The sequence below is a fragment of the Loxodonta africana genome, chromosome 23, assembly GCF_030014295.1.
Source record: "Loxodonta africana isolate mLoxAfr1 chromosome 23, mLoxAfr1.hap2, whole genome shotgun sequence".
NCBI classification, from domain to species: Eukaryota; Metazoa; Chordata; class Mammalia; order Proboscidea; family Elephantidae; genus Loxodonta; species Loxodonta africana.
In genome coordinates, this window is record NC_087364.1 from 70,026,289 (window position 1) to 70,042,048 (window position 15,760).

Genomic DNA, 15,760 nt, shown 5'->3' on the forward strand with positions numbered 1-15,760 from the left:
CATGTTAGGGGCCTTTATGGTAAACCATGGTTGGTCAGGTTATTAGGGCAGGTGCCTGCATATATAGACTAACTAGGTTGTTGACAGAAGATTGGGGTTCAGTGGGGAGCTAGCCAGCTAAGAAAAATTATGATATTCCATAACTTTTAAGAACAGAATTGGACTTAGGTAGCATCTATACATCTATCCATTTATCTTTCATTCATTCAATCAACAAACATTTATCGTATGTCACATAGTGTGCCGATATTTACACTAGAGGTTGCAAACTCATGGACCAAGGGCTAACTAAGTTTGGTTTCCAGAAATATTTTGTTTAGGAGTTTAAATAAAAACTAAGTGTACATCCTTTAAACAGTATACATCCTCTCCATTTCCAAACCCCACAATTCCCCATTGCCTTAGGGCAAGCTGCTTCACACATTTTGTTCCAGAGAGCTACCTTTTCTTGTTTGATATGTGCCATACTGCACTCGGGGCTTTACATACATTTTGTCATTTTTTTCTCATGACAACCCCCAAAAGATTGGTATGAATATTCCCATTTGACTAACGAGTAGTTTGGGGCGAGAGAGGACTTACAGGACTCTGTGGTTCAGCTAGAAGTTGAACTCACATCAGTCTTGAAATCCCTGTTAGCTCTTTTCATGAAGACCTACAAAGCAGTTTGGGAGAATGTTGCTAAAACTTACTGATCATCTAACACCGTGTGTGATGTTTTGCACCCTCTATCTCATATCGGAAAACCCTGGCAGCGTAGTGGTTAAGAGTTATACCTGCTAACCAAAAGTTTGGCAGTTCGAATCCACCAGGCGCTCCTTGGAAACCCTATGGGGCAGTTCTACTCTGTCCTGTAGGGTTGCTATGAGTCGAGATCAACTCGATGGCAATGGGTTTGTTTGGTTTTTTATCTTACATAAAGATAAATGCAAGTATTAGGTTAAATTCACATTTTTTTTTTAATTTAGCTATATACTACTTTTTTTACCCCCACCTTTCAAAACTAAATTGATTATTCATACAGATTATACATAGTCTAAGGCCTACTTACATTGTCAGTATGAATTTCACCCCTGAAATTATGGTGTGTAAGAACTAACACATTTATTTATATCAATTCATTTTCTTGAATTCAAGGGAAGTCCAACTCTAAACCCTAATCTTGCTGGGTTGGATAGAAACATCAGATATTACTGGGACTGCCCAGTACAGGGACCCCCTCCTCACCACACCTATAGGTATCTACTGAAGGCAGGTACTCTGGGGCTTCTTTGGGTACCAACATCTTTGCTCAGGGCTGAGCACCCCTGGAGTCACATAACCATCTACTCATGCAACCTGCAGACTGCCCACCACTTCAGAGTCTTGGGGAGTCTTCCACTCTCCATCCCATTTTGCCTGCATGTCATTCTCAGGAGCACACCTCTCTTCTTTCTGCCTACCATATTACCCTCAGTCAGTAGGCTTAGGATTTAAAAAGACCTAAGAATAAGTTTACTTCAAACTGTTTCTTCTTTGGCTTGCATCACAACTCTGTTAGAAATATGGGACAAAAGGCCAGAAAATTTTCTTAGGTGGTGGCAGCGGAGTGGAGGTTGTTTTTACAGAAAGAGCGCAAGCAAATAAAGATTTCAAGCAATTATCCTGTCACCTCTTTTTTTTTTTTTTTTCAATTAGTAAAATTAATGAGAAGGCTTACTTGAGACGTAGCATAGTGATGGAGGCGGGGGTGGGGGAGTGGTGGTTTAGTGGCAGAATTCTCACTTTCCCAGGAGACCCAGGTTTGATTCCCCACCAATACAGCTTTAGGGCAACCACAACCCATCTGTGGGTGGAAGCTTGTGTGTTGCTATGATGCTGAATAGGTTTTTGCAGAGCTTCCAGACTGAGACTGGGTAGGAAGAAAGGCCTGGCAATCTATATTTGAAAATCAGCCAGTGAAAGCCCTATGGATCACAACAATTTAATTCTGTTATGCACGGAGCTAGGGGACAATACAAAGGTAGTCAGTGACAACACTGTAAGTAACTCCCAGTCACTCATGAAAGTTCAAAGAGTTGAGTTTCAAATCCATCTCTATTACAAGTTGTATTCTCCCTAACCTTTGTTGTTGTTGTTTTTATCTGTAAAAAGGAAGGTAGTAGTGGTTTCATAGAGTTATGTTTAAGTGAATTTTAAACGTAACATTGATAGCACATTCCCTCAAAGCACTTTTATAGGTTTAAGAGCTTAAAAATAATACCTGGAACATAGTAAGCACTCAGCAAGTTTTATTTATTTTTATTTCTTAAATTCAACAGTGTGATAGAATAGAATGCAAAAGATTGAAAAGAAACAGGAACACATCATATGAACTGACTGCTTTTTTGAAATCAGTTTTAGGAGAAATTCAGTTGATTGTGAACTTGTAGTCCTAAACTGATATAAATTAGATTTTTTAAAGACCCTAAATCAGCTTTGTAGTTACTACCATATAAAAACCAAAAAACCAAACCCGTTGCTGTCAATTCCCACTCATAGCAACCCTAAGGTAAACCTAAATAAGCCTAAATTATATCTAAACTCCAATCCCCGACTAAATGTCCATTATAATTATTTTTCTCTCCTCTTCATTCTCCTTGAAGTAATTTTTAATTATACACACATTTCATTTGTAAATCACCATCCCAGTTGTGTATCCTGCATCTTCATGCAAGAGATTGATGACAAAATTTAAAAATTCATGTAATTAAACCAAATACACCATTCTGATATACACATGTCCTTGTAGGGGAAATTTGAAATCGACAAACACATTTCACTTAAATTTTGCCTTGTGCTGAAAAATTGTGGGAAAAAATTATATTGGCCATTTGTGCATGGTTCTTAGTAAATCAACCCATTTGGAGCAAAGTTGTATATCATGGTCGTTTCAAAAGTGACTTTTGTTTCTGGTAAGTGGGTCCTACAGCATTATGTCTTTGTATTTGTGAGTTATGGCACCCTGGCTAGTATTTTCATTGCTGCCTTATGTTTATTTGCCGCAAATCCCTCTCAAAAACTGTGTGCATTGGTTATAATGTTAATGAGAAAGATAACTCAAACGAAAATTCAAATCCTAACAGCGATAGGGTTTTAGAGAGATAGTGTAAGGTTAATTCATTTTCAGCATGTGCAGACTTAATTATGCATGGGATGAAATACCATAGACAAATGATAGCATCGTAATAAATAAGAAATTAGAAACATATAAGCTGTAGAGCAGTTCAACTGACTTTACTGTCCCTTGAATACCGTGTCATTCTTTTCATTCACCTTTTCATCCTCTCTTCCTTGAACCCCCCACCCTCTCATTAGAAGGCTAATGATTTCACACGATCACACCTCACACCGCATATTACATTTTGCTTGCTCTACTGTCTCAAATTAACTCCTTTGTTGTTACTAGTGTGTTTTTGTTGTTGTCTTTCTCAAGGTCTTTGACTCAGTAGTAGTAGCAAACGACATAGATCTTCAAGTGTCCTTAACTCTACCTGTCCGTCTCATTACCCCACCTGAGAGGGTGTTTCCCGAGCTCCATTACTGAGCGTAACCACCGACCATCGAGCCCACAGCCTGATGGCGGTACCAGACTAATTGCAGCTGTTAAGGGGATGCCATTTAGGTGATCCGAGTTTCTCAATGGCCGCATATTTTGTAGGGCTACATCTGACAAGACTCGATTGGCAGATACTTCTCTAACAAATGTTGATCCCAGATGGTGCTAGTGTTTAAATAGGCTGTGCCAAGATTGAGATAGAAAAAACAAAAAAAATCATGGGATATTTTAAAACCTAAAAGTCTAAAATAATCTCATAGAAAGCACAGTGGTTCTGCATATGAGAAAACGTTCTGTATTTGGTTAAAAAAAAAAAAATTAGGTTTTCCAATGTTTATATGCCTAAGGAAACAGGCACTATTATATATGTAAGATATTTGTGGTTATGTATCCTGGTCGAAAAATTGTGAATTTCATTGCCACCAGCTCATAGATGTGACCAATGTGACTTTGCTATCTCCCACTCAGGGTTTTTGTTACAGTTTAATTAGAAAAATTTTTGCAAGATTTTGTAGGACATTTCCTACTGCAAGAAGTCCTGTAGGTCTAAACCAGCCTTGCTTTCCCAGATACCCTCCAAGTAAATCAATTCGAGTCTTGTAAGATGGTGTATCTCCTCTACATTTTTTTTTCCTATATTTAAATTCCAAACTAAGGAAATGCAGAGGTGTTGCTTTCTTTTTAGGTATAATATATAAATTATTGCTAGGTCTCCTTCCTCCCCCAGAATTCCCATATGGATGATCACGACCCCCTCCATGTCTGTAGGGTTGCAGTTACAATGGACAGGGAAGTAAAACCAAGGCAATGAAAGCAAGTGTTTGGATTTTATCATGTTGTTAAGTTAGTTTTGTGCACTGAGTTATTTAGCATTTTAATAATTATATCTCTTAACTATTGAACACGCACTTTAAAGAAAAAGTTAACATATTCATACGTGAGAAAAAGAAAGAAGAAAGCAGCCAGATGATTTGTAACCAGATTAAAAACAACTTACAGTATTATTTTTAAAAAAGGGTCAAGAAGGTTTAAGATTTTATCCCAAAACGCTTTAATCGATAGGCAGCAGTTAAGAGAAACAAAGCGTACCAGCACACAGTTCAACTGGCTTTGACTCTTCACTGGAGACTGGTTCTAATTGATCACCGTGCTATTGTATGATTTGATTGTGCTGACAGTACATGCCACTGTTCCCATAATAACAATTTTTCTTCTTTGTTCAAATGAATTTCCTAATGACACGTGTGATGGGATGTTTTAATTCTTTTCCCTTTTCAAATCCACCTTCCTGTTGCAATGCATGATGGGCAGGCTCAATATTGTGCATGACACCCGCTACAAGTGTTGGTAGGTGCCAGCTTTGTTTCTTGATTATCTTAAACCTACAGTGCACCTCACAGCCCCTCAAAATCCACTGCCAAGTTTAACTTGTATCTATTGGGCAAGTCCATTTCCCTTTTACTAACACCTGTCAATTAAATGCCATTTTCTATTTAATTGACACGGACTCACATAAACGTTTTCTTTACACGCAACGTTTTCCTTTTGTCACCTTTGGTGGATTTTGATTGGACTATGAGTTCTGGTGTGTTTAAAAAAAAAAAAAACTCATAAAGTAATAAACCGTATATTTTTATAAGAGTAACTAAGAAAATATGCTTTCAGATAACTGTATATAGATGAAGTAATTACCTGTATTTTGACTTAGATGTTTGACTGTCTGACTATGAACATTATATGAAATTCTTGTTTGTGACTTAGCAAATTAAGCCTGTTTGTGTCGATTTTCTTGATTTGATGGTAACAAGCTTTTTTTCCCCCCCTCTTTTTTTTTTTTTTTTTCTTTTTCTCTTTCAACCCCTCTCCCCTTCTCTTCTTGGAATGTTGTCCTGCTTTGCGCTGTGATTGCATGTCACTCGCTGGTGATGATGTCCCGTCACATGGCTTATTGCTGTGATATATACCATGCCCAATTATCTCCTCCATGTTGCCATGGTTTCCATATTGCTACACTCTTCTGTATGTTTGCTTATATGATTTTCCCTCCGAAAGTTCCCATGGTGCACGGCGCTACGCCAGCCACTGTGTCCGCAGCAGCAACATCTGCCACAAGTGTGCCCTTCGCTGCAACAGCCACAGCCAACCAGGTTTGCTCATTTACAGCTTTGTTTCTTAAAAACCAACTCTCAAAGGGCTCAATCCAACAGCCCTTACGCACGTGGATTGCCCATTGAGGTCAGTGGGAACCGTGTGTACGTGAGGGCTGTGGAGGGTGCTTTAATAAGCATGGGGTTTCAAAGATACCTCTTGTTGGCCTACACATTCTTTCTACGATGAGCAGCAGGATGCTTTTATGCCATTGATAAGTGCTCCAAAGTTGTCGCAGCTCCATTTCTGAAGCTACTAAAATGACATTTACACAAGCAATTCTCATTAGGTCTCCACCAGTCACGCAGGTCTTTTGACCGACCGAAAATGTAGGCAGAGTGAAGGTTTGCATTATCAATAAATAATTTGGTATAAAAAATTTTCAGTTCTCACCTAAATTCTTAATAAGAAGCAAAATATTTAAATTTATGACGCATGCCACAAATGACCGCTCTTGTAAATAGAGTTCCTTGTGCAGTATCATAATAGTGTGGCTTGTTTGATAAGCATGTTGCATATTCAAAATAAACTAAGTTTTTGTATTTTTGTACAGCATCTCAAAGCTTTGGTTCTTAATGCTTTGAGTGAAAAAAAAAAAAATCCTAAGCGCTCTTATTTCTTTAACTTACCCTGCATAAACGTTGCAGATTTATGAAGAGAAAGAGAAAAAGGAATTAAGTATGGTAAATTGATAGTCACTCTGTGTTCCATAAAAGTTTATAAGGTACCACGTATGCGGAACACTTTTAAAAGAATCTGGGTCAGAAAGTTAAATTTCATGATGTATAAGAGTGACTATTTAAAATGTTTAAAATTTAAAGATTGACTTTGATTCAACTAGTGTTTTATTTAAAATAAGCTTCAGAAAATACTGGCTGAGTCAGAGTCAAATGTATGTGCAAGTAGGTTTGGGCTTGAATATATAGATAGGCTTCTATTGAAAGCAAAGTCCCACAGGGCTAAGAAGGTATGACAAAATTGAGAGCCAACCCTCATTTCAGATGACACTCAGGTTAAGGTTAAATATAGCCAAGTGCATCTCCAAAGAGCCAGTATCAGGGGAATGAACATTTTGCCCCTTGGAAAGAGAGGCCCAGTTAAAAGCTATGTGAGTTTGTAGTTATTGATACGGCTGGAATAGGCTACCCTTGTTTTACAAACACCGTGTACTGTTAATGAAGACTTTTAAGCTCTCAGCCATTAGAAACTTTGAAAAGCAGTACGCAAAATACGTTTATTTTACAGCTTCAGACAAGCTTTAAACATTTCTTGGCAGAGAATCGTTAGTTTTTGGGAAGCTTGTCAAAACAGCCCTGGATTTATGCTAAAACATCAGGCTCATTTACAAGAATGCTGGATTGTGCACGTGTGGCGTGTGAGTAGGTCATCTATGGCAGAAATCTCTTAATGGATCCGACGCCATCCATTTATGGTGCCGATCAATGATGCTGAACTCTTGCGTGTACCACGTCTGACTACAGAATTGCTGGTGTAAGCAGAACTCTAGCAAAGCAAATTTCAACATGCCTTTGGCCATCTGGGTTGTAGGGGACACTTTACTTCTTGCATTGTGCTGTGACCATTTCATGCATAATCTTGGGTCTTCATACTGTTTTATAAGCAGAAGAAGGAAAAGGGAATGGATATATATATACATACATATATTATATCTACATATACATACATATGTATATGTCTACAGTACACTAGCAGTGCTGGGCATAGCCGGTGCCACAAAATGCAGCCTGCATGCACGCAGAAGTTTATAGCTGGCCCTTCATCTGCATTGGTTGGTGTTGAAGGTCCTTGGTATGTTTCGACAGCCCCATCCTTGATGCTTCTACACTGTTGAGTGCAGCACCCTGCTCTGCGGCAGCAGGAAGAATGGTATGAGAAGCTTCGTTATGCTTGGAGCACATTTTTGTGCCATTTGCCAATGCTGTAAACTTGTGTAAAGATGTCAGCTGAGAAATGGGAATAAAATAGAGACCTATGAATTTACATTCCAGTGCGTGCGCTGGAATATGTTACATTAGTCTAGGACGTCTCAATTGAAGCTAACACACAAAAACAGGCTTTCCTGTGTCCGATTTCATTAGTCTCCCATCAACCTGGCTGAAATGTGATGAACGCCATTTTGTAGGTGAAAATGCTGAAACACAGAGCAGTCACGAGCTCTGCTCAAGGCTACACAACCAGGAATTGGATCCCTAGCGCCAGAACCCCGTGTGTTCAGTCCTCTGGTAGCCTTCATCTGTCGTGCTGCTTCTCCCAGATGTGAACAGCCATAATTTGGGGGTTTTAGGAGAAGCAGGCTACAAATTTGAAATTCTTGGTTTCTGGAACTATTGAGATACGTCACCTCCATCTGGATTTCTGATTGCAGTAGCTTTCAAGTTCTCTAATCCTCTTGGCCCTTTACCATACAATAAAATGTGCAATCAGGATTCACAAATGTTTTTGAAAAGTGACTTAGGCTCTTCAATGGTTCTTCCGAACGACTCCTTTTTAATACTTACCTGTTTTTTGTTTTTTTTTAATTGGGAAAAAAGTTAGACACAATACGTTGAACCAAAAACATTAGAAATTGGTTGCACAAAAATAGGCAAGCCGTGTTGAACTCTTCTTTTTGGGTTCCTAAATAACTGAAAGCACAGGTGTGTGTGTGTAGGCCAACAAAAAGGGCTTTTTCCAATTACTGCTCTGCATGAAGTTCTGGTAGTTTAACTTCTCTTACTTCCTAAAAACTGGTAACCTGTAGAGAATTGTACTTAACATGAAAATTAAAAGAACAAAAAAAAGAAAAATAGTGACTATTTGGCGTTCAAGTTTACATTAACTTACCGTTATGTTGACCAGATAAGGATTGCTATCTCACAACTGAGTTTTACTTTTCTTAAAAAAAAAAAAAAGTAATGTTCACATGTTTTCATCTTGTAGTTGTTGGCTTGCTTGCATGGATCATTCATTAAATAATTTTTTATTTGTTAGATACCCATAATATCTGCCGAACATCTGACTAGCCACAAGTATGTTACCCAGATGTAGAATTTCCATCACTAAACAGTAAGTTCATTATGTGATATATAGTTGTATATTACCATTCATGGTAGTGTTTTTTAAAGATAACAATTGTGTGATGCGTTTAAGAAAAATATGTCCCAAATTTTAGATAAAATATTTATATACCGTTCCAACTTTTATCTTAACGTGGGTTATGAGGAATTTTACCACATTTATCATAAATACGTTAACATCAGAAACCTTGGTGGTGTAGTGGTTAAGAGTGGCTGCTAACCAAAAGGTTGGCAGTTCGAATCCACCAGGCGCTCCTTGGAAACCCTATGGGGCAGTTCTACTCTGTCCTATAGGGTCGTTATGAGTCGGAATTGACTCGACAGCAATGGGTTTTTCTTATAACATAAATGCAAAAAATGCTGAGAGAAAATTAATTTGGTTTTTATTTCATATTGGAAATAAACACGGACATGAAGAAAGAATGTGACTGAAAACTAAATAGAAGATCAGAGGTTGGCAAACATTTTGTGAAAGAGCCAGATAATAAATATTTTTGGCTCTGTCGGCCGTACGGTTTCTGCTGTAATTGTTGTTATCGCAACTACTCAGCTCTGGCATTTCAGCGTAAAAGCAAGCTGAAACAATATGTACGCGATTGGGCTTTTGGTTCCAATAAAGCTGCATTTACAGACACAGATCGCAGGTCGAATTTGGCCCATGGGAAGTAGTTTGCTGACCCTTCGTGTAGATCATCATGCATTTTATTTTGTTTATTCATTTTTGCTAGATGAGGATAGGTACATACCTCATTACACACCTCAACCCACATAGAATCATGGGAATGTGAAGAGTCTGACATTAAGTATATGGACACACTCGCATATATACACACACATCCAAGTGAACGTTCCGTACTTCAGATGGTCGCTTAGAAGATTACGTAATTCTGCAAATGCTGCCACTGCTCAAAATGGTTTGAGTCTTTTTGTGTTTTGCCTTCAGAAGTGTTTTCATAGATACTTGCAAAGGTGGCTATCTTTTTTCCTTAAAGAATGCGTTGTATTCAATATGCACGCATTCAAGTTATAATATGTGCTCAAAAGTGTGTTAGGTACTTATTTTTATACTTAGAAAGAACCAAGATATTTAAACTAAATCTCATAAATAAGAGGAGTGACCATTCTTTATTGTGTCTTCTCATTCATTCATTTGTTCATTAACATATTTGGCAAAGATTTTTTTTTTTTGTGCTCCCATGTGTTAGTTACCATGTCAACAAGATAAAGATGAATAGACAGGTGTGTGGATAATTTCAAGATACTATGGGTTGGGTTCTGGATTATATTAAAATAAGAGAGGTTTAAGCGTTTCTTTTGGAGCAAAGATGAAGAAGTAACTGTTCTCAACAGGGTCAGCAAAGGAGTGAATTTGGACAGTGGAGAAAAGCTGTTGTTATATAGGGAAGTGAGGGCCTTGCTATGAGTTGAAGTCGACTCGACGGCCATGGGTTTTAATGAGTTTTAAGGGCCTAGTAGACGAAGGGGCAGAGTGTCAAATCAGGAGACAAAGAACCAGTTCAGAGGCCCCTGTGATTAAAATCCACACAAGGGCCTGACAGAGTCCATGTAGGACAACAGGATGGATGCAGAACTGGAAAAACCCAGAACTGAGAGCCCTTTAAAAAAGAAATGATACTCTGAGACGTACTATCGAAAACATGCTGCAAACATTGATTATATCATTGAAACTGATTTGTGCCCATTTCTTAAGCTTTCTCAATGTAGTTCTGATCAAAAGGCTCGTTTTTCTGATCAATGGCCATATTTTGAGAATAAGCATATTACTTCGTAGTGTGTACTTCAGGAGTTCTCCTTTTGACCTGTTAAAAAATTGTGTTTTAAGCTTTTATAGTATATTGGGTATATTTAGGATGTATATATATATATATTTTTTTGGTTTTATGTATATATAGAGAGAGATATACAGCTGTATTCTATTTCTTAGCGGCCATCCAGGTTGGAAAAGTCTTAACAAATGACCCTAAGTACCACAGTAATCAGCAAAACAGTACGTTTGTCTGTATTAAAGCATAGATTCTTGATATTCTGTCTGTTTAAAAAATGGCTGCGCGTTTTCCTGAGGAGTTGCAATATTTAAGCTGGTTTTTGAGTTCAGCAAGACAGTGATTTCTTTCATTCTCAAGGCTGTACTCTAAAGCATACATTTAAGTATGTAAAGATTTCCTGATGAGACCAAAGTTCATGTTGAAACTGGAACTTATTAAACCACGATTACATTGTAAAACCTAATGAACCTTAATTAACCAAGAGCATAAGGAATGCTTTTCATTTTTTTCAGCTTTAGGAAGAAAAAACTCTGTAAACTTTGAATTATGCAAAACAGTCACTTAAAGTACTCGTCCTTTTTTTTTTAAACAAATACTGTGCTAATTGAGTACCCAGATAGAGTGAATCCTGTTTAATAGAACTTTTTGTTATATGGGTTTTAATATTGCCTGCCAAATCATTGCTCTTGAAATTTACAAAACTTTAGAACAGAAGTAAAAAAAGCCAAACCCAGTGCCATCGCGTCGATTCCGACTCATAGTGACCCTATAGGACAGGGTAGAACTGCCCCATAGAGTTTCCAGGGAGCTCCTGGTGAGTTTGAACTGCTGACCCTTTGGTTAGCAGCTGTATCACTTAACCACTACGCCACCAGGGTTTCCGAGAACAGAAGTAAAGCAGGTTTAAATTCTTATCCAGTGGTGGTGTTAAAAAAAGGGCTCTACCGTATCATGCCATTTGGTTCTGCAAATGTAGTATTTTATGTTTTAACTTAACGTTGGGCAGTTTTAGAGCCAGGTATGTCTACAGTGTCACCGAAGTGTGTATGCCGTTTCGTTCACATAGATGATAAACATATTTACATCCCTCTGCCTTTGCTTTTCTTTGTTTTTACACGAAGATAGATGAAAGTACACTTGAGCACACAGTTTCAACCAAGAAAAAGAAAATTTTCACAGTCAGTATATATTGGAACATGCTTTTAGATATTGTTTGGTTTAACAAAGATTGTTTTCTTCTTTCCCTTGCAGATCGTACTACAGAGGAAAGGACAGTGTGCTTGGTTAGAGTAAAGGACACCGTCATTAGCCATATTGTATATACTGTCAAGCAACACACAAAAAAATCCCTCAGCCACAAGACTCACAACCACATATTGCATGTTAACCAGAAGAAATGACAACACGGAAATCCACTGCACACTGTTGCCTAGACACTTTGTACATTTAATTGATATTTGTGCTGAGGTGATAATTCCTGTCTCAAAGAACAACACCGTCTTTCTTTTTCTAGCACAGAGTTATGCATTAAAATATGCATATCTAATTAATTTCCTATATAGTCATGCCATCTTGAAAAGACAGACTATGGTGTAACCATGATTCTATTATGTATTGGTACGTCTGTAGACCAAGATATAATTTTTTAAAAAATAAGTTTATTTCTTTCAAGGTTTACAAATAACAAAGGTGCACCTTGTATTTAAAATCGCCATTATAGAGGAGAGCGTGCATGCCTGGTCATTTTTGTGTAAGAGTAATATTTTTAATGTCATAGATTGTAAGGCGTGGTGAGGGAGGATTCTGACAGATATGAATGTGCCAAGCAAAACCACAACTGTGTATCTTTTAAAGCACACCATGGCTTTTGAGTACCATGTTGTTAAGAATTCTCATGAAGTGCCATAGACTGTACATCAAATTAGAGTATTATTTCTTCAGTGTTAAACTGTTTTCAGAGCCACATTTCGTTGCTTATTTGCTAGGACTTATCAGTCAAAGGGCACCATTTCTTTTTTTTTTTCTTTTCTTTTTTTGGAAACCAAAGCTGTCTCAGAAATGGCCAATTTAACTTTACAGTAACAGTAGACAGCACAACAGAAACTCTCGATACAGATAAACTCACACGTACTGGAGATATAGACTAGATATATATATAAAATTACTTTACTGCATTGTAGTGTAATATTTATGCATACTATATTGTATAACATGTAATTCAAAAGGGATATGCCATTTCTGAGACACGAGAACAACAAAAAAAAAATGTTTGAGGAAATTATTTTGCTCCTATTTATGGCCTCTGTCAAAAGTCACAAGACTATAAATGCCTTCCAGACATGGTTTCACATTTGCTAAAACGTTTTGTCACAGTCACGTTCAAAATAGTGACTCTAAACAAAGAAGAAAGCAGCACTGTTATCAGACGCGTGATAAACCAAAATCTGAAAATGGGAAACGTTTAATGAACCCAGTCGTTGGGTGGGTTAAGTACCTGGGTAAATTTTATATGTGATTTTTGTTGTTGTTGTTGTTGTTGTTTTTGTTTTGTTCAGATTAACTGCTTCTAGCCTTAGAAAGCCTTTTAAAAATTAAAAAACAAAAAAAACACACAAAAAAAAAACAAAACAAAAAAAACAAATAGATGTGCACTCAGCTTTTAAGAATGGATTCATCCAAAGGAATTCCTCTTTTCGTGGTTTGGATGTTGCAGCTAGTAAAGGATATTTTTGCTCTGTTCAGCAGTTGTAAAAATTGCTGAAGTAGGGCCAGGTCACTGGTAGTGGTAGTGCAGAGTGGGAGAGGCGGAGGTTCAGTTATAGAACTTTCCATACTTCCAAGTTTACTGCAAGTTTTTATGCTTGAGAGAGATGCTTTTTAATATAAGACTGATGTGTTGATTTTCCTGATTGTACTGTACATCTATTAAAGCCTTAGATGATTACATTACGGGTTGGAACCCATACCAATGTAATTTCAATCGTGTTAAGAAAGTAATGGTGACTTCACATATTATTGTAGTTAGTTACATTATAGAATATTACTTATTTTTCTTGTTAAAATGTAGTTTTTCATTTCCTACATTTATTAGATTTTCATTTTCTATTAACAATTGAATACCATTTCAGTTTATAGACTCTTGTTTTATTAGATTTTACTGATGAATTTTTCAAAAGACAAAAAAAAGTAGTTTTTCCTTCATAACATAACTCAGTTTTGAATTCCATGTAGTGTCATATGAATATTCGTATTATTGTTAACTAAATGATTTATATTTTACTGATTTAATATTATAGTGTAAGAATGTCAGTCATTGTTCTTGTCTAGTTTTCATTAAAAGAACAAAGATCTTTTATATGGATATCTTATAAATATATAATCATTGCTAAGTAAGAAGTTAAGTTGTTGCTATCGCAACAATCCTGGCAGACAATTGAGTAATATTTTGATGATTTATTTTGTTTGTAATTAGTTATTATAAGAAGATCTAGATCCTAGATATTAGAATAAAATTTATTTTCTACTGTATCCATTTCAAATGTTAAAGTATTGTTTAATATTTTTGAAATCCCTGAATATCAGGCCTTGTTATAAATAAGCTGCATAATCAATAAATAGAACAAGGGACTTTTTGTTGATAATCCAAATACTCAAAGTTTACGTAACGAGAATTCTAGCGTGTGTGCAAACTCTTGAGGGTTGATTATGCTGCAATTTAGCATGTTGGAACGTCTAGAGAGAAGGTTGACTTTTTGCACTTCTGTATATAGTCAAAAGAGAGAAACCTGTATAATAGTAAGATCTTATTTTGAATAAAAACGTCTATAATTACAAGGAGTTTTGTTAAGGCTAATAAAATGACAGACTGAGCAAAATTGCTTGCAAAACGGCACAGAGTTAGCACTCCATACCCGTTCAAACATGTTGCTTTGCTTTTTGTGGACAGCTTGTAGTTTGCCAGGATTTTTTCAGCTGGAAAGATACACCATCCTTCCAAGATCTCATGACTGACAAAAACTCCATTGGGCCAAATCTGCCTGAAGATCGTTACCAAAAATAGCAGGTACTTCAACCATTAAGGTGAATCATGGATCAAATATTCCTTACATTTTTCAAAACTACTGCATGTTTAAAACTTCAAAAAAGAAAAAAAAAGAGAGAGAGAAAGAACTATACCAAGGACCTCTATTATTCAGATCCGTTTCTGACAATTTCAGTGGTTTCTTGTTCACAAAACAAAATCTTCAAAACCAAGATTGACTGTCACAAAATTTAAACCATAAACAGGCAAACCAAACAGCACACTGTAGCTATAGTTGTTATGTGATTTTTCTTTTTTTTTAATTGCTATATGATCCTGTTTTTTCAGCAGGTAAAAAAAGTGAAACACAGTTTAAATGTCACAGTTTTAATTTTCAACTCAGAAGCACTCAAAAAAGGAAAATGTGATAATGGGCACTTGTTTCATTAACTCGGGTATCCAGCCTCGCTCCAGCTGGGCCACAACGTTGCACTTCTCAGCAACCCTACCACTTTCATCTGCTGAAAGGACAGGTGTGCTTGGTTTTACTATTATGTAATCACAACTTACTTTCTGCTTGTAGTTGCTTAAAATTATGTATTTTGTCTTGGGCTGCAATTTGTTTTATGCTTATTTTATTATTACTGCAGTAGTCGACTTTGCTGTATGGAAAAATAAAGTGAAATTGCCCTAATAAAACTTCTCTTTCTTAATTATATTTGTGTATCTGCAATTGGAGAGTAAGTTATTTTGCGCGTCTCACATATTCACGTGTGTCTTTATGAACGCGCTGATACGAAAATCCGTTGTCCTCTTTTGACTTTGACTGCAGGGCAGGTGTTTACTCTCTTTCTCGTTTAGTGGTGCAGCCGTTAAGAGATCAGGCTGCTAACCAGAAGATTGGTGGCTCAAATCCTCCAGCCCCTCCTTGGTAACCCTAAGGGGGAGTTCTGCTCTGTCCCGTAGGGTCACTATGAGTCAGAATCGACTCGACGGCAATGAGTTTGGGTTTTTGGATTTAAGGCCAGTATTTTCAGAAAAACCTTCCCTCTCTACTAGAGAAATTTTATTGGCCTGACTGCCCCAGGAGGCAATCACTGGAAATCAGGCATTCTAAGAATAATTCAACAATGAAATGGATGGCGGCACT

At 37.0% G+C, this 15,760-nt stretch overlaps 1 protein-coding gene across 20 annotated transcripts in view; it reads left to right on the forward strand.

Moving 5' to 3' along the window:
• Positions 1–15,326, forward strand: part of MBNL1 (muscleblind like splicing regulator 1) — a 213,003-nt gene extending 197,677 nt beyond the window's left edge. For 16 of the 20 annotated variants that reach the window (XM_023555388.2, XM_023555373.2, XM_064275615.1 and 13 more), the window contains 4 exons: positions 4,889–4,924; positions 5,630–5,724; positions 8,717–8,791; positions 11,841–15,326. In XM_023555388.2, the coding sequence (XP_023411156.1) occupies positions 4,889–4,924; positions 5,630–5,724; positions 8,717–8,773 (188 nt within the window). In that variant the 3' untranslated portion in view covers positions 8,774–8,791; positions 11,841–15,326. Of the gene's footprint in view, positions 1–4,888; positions 4,925–5,629; positions 5,725–7,548; positions 7,613–8,716; positions 8,792–11,840 lie in introns of those variants that run through there. The other 4 variants (XM_064275614.1, XM_064275616.1, XR_010319158.1 and 1 more) reach the window with 3 other exon arrangements.
• The last annotated feature ends 434 nt before the right edge of the window (positions 15,327–15,760 follow it).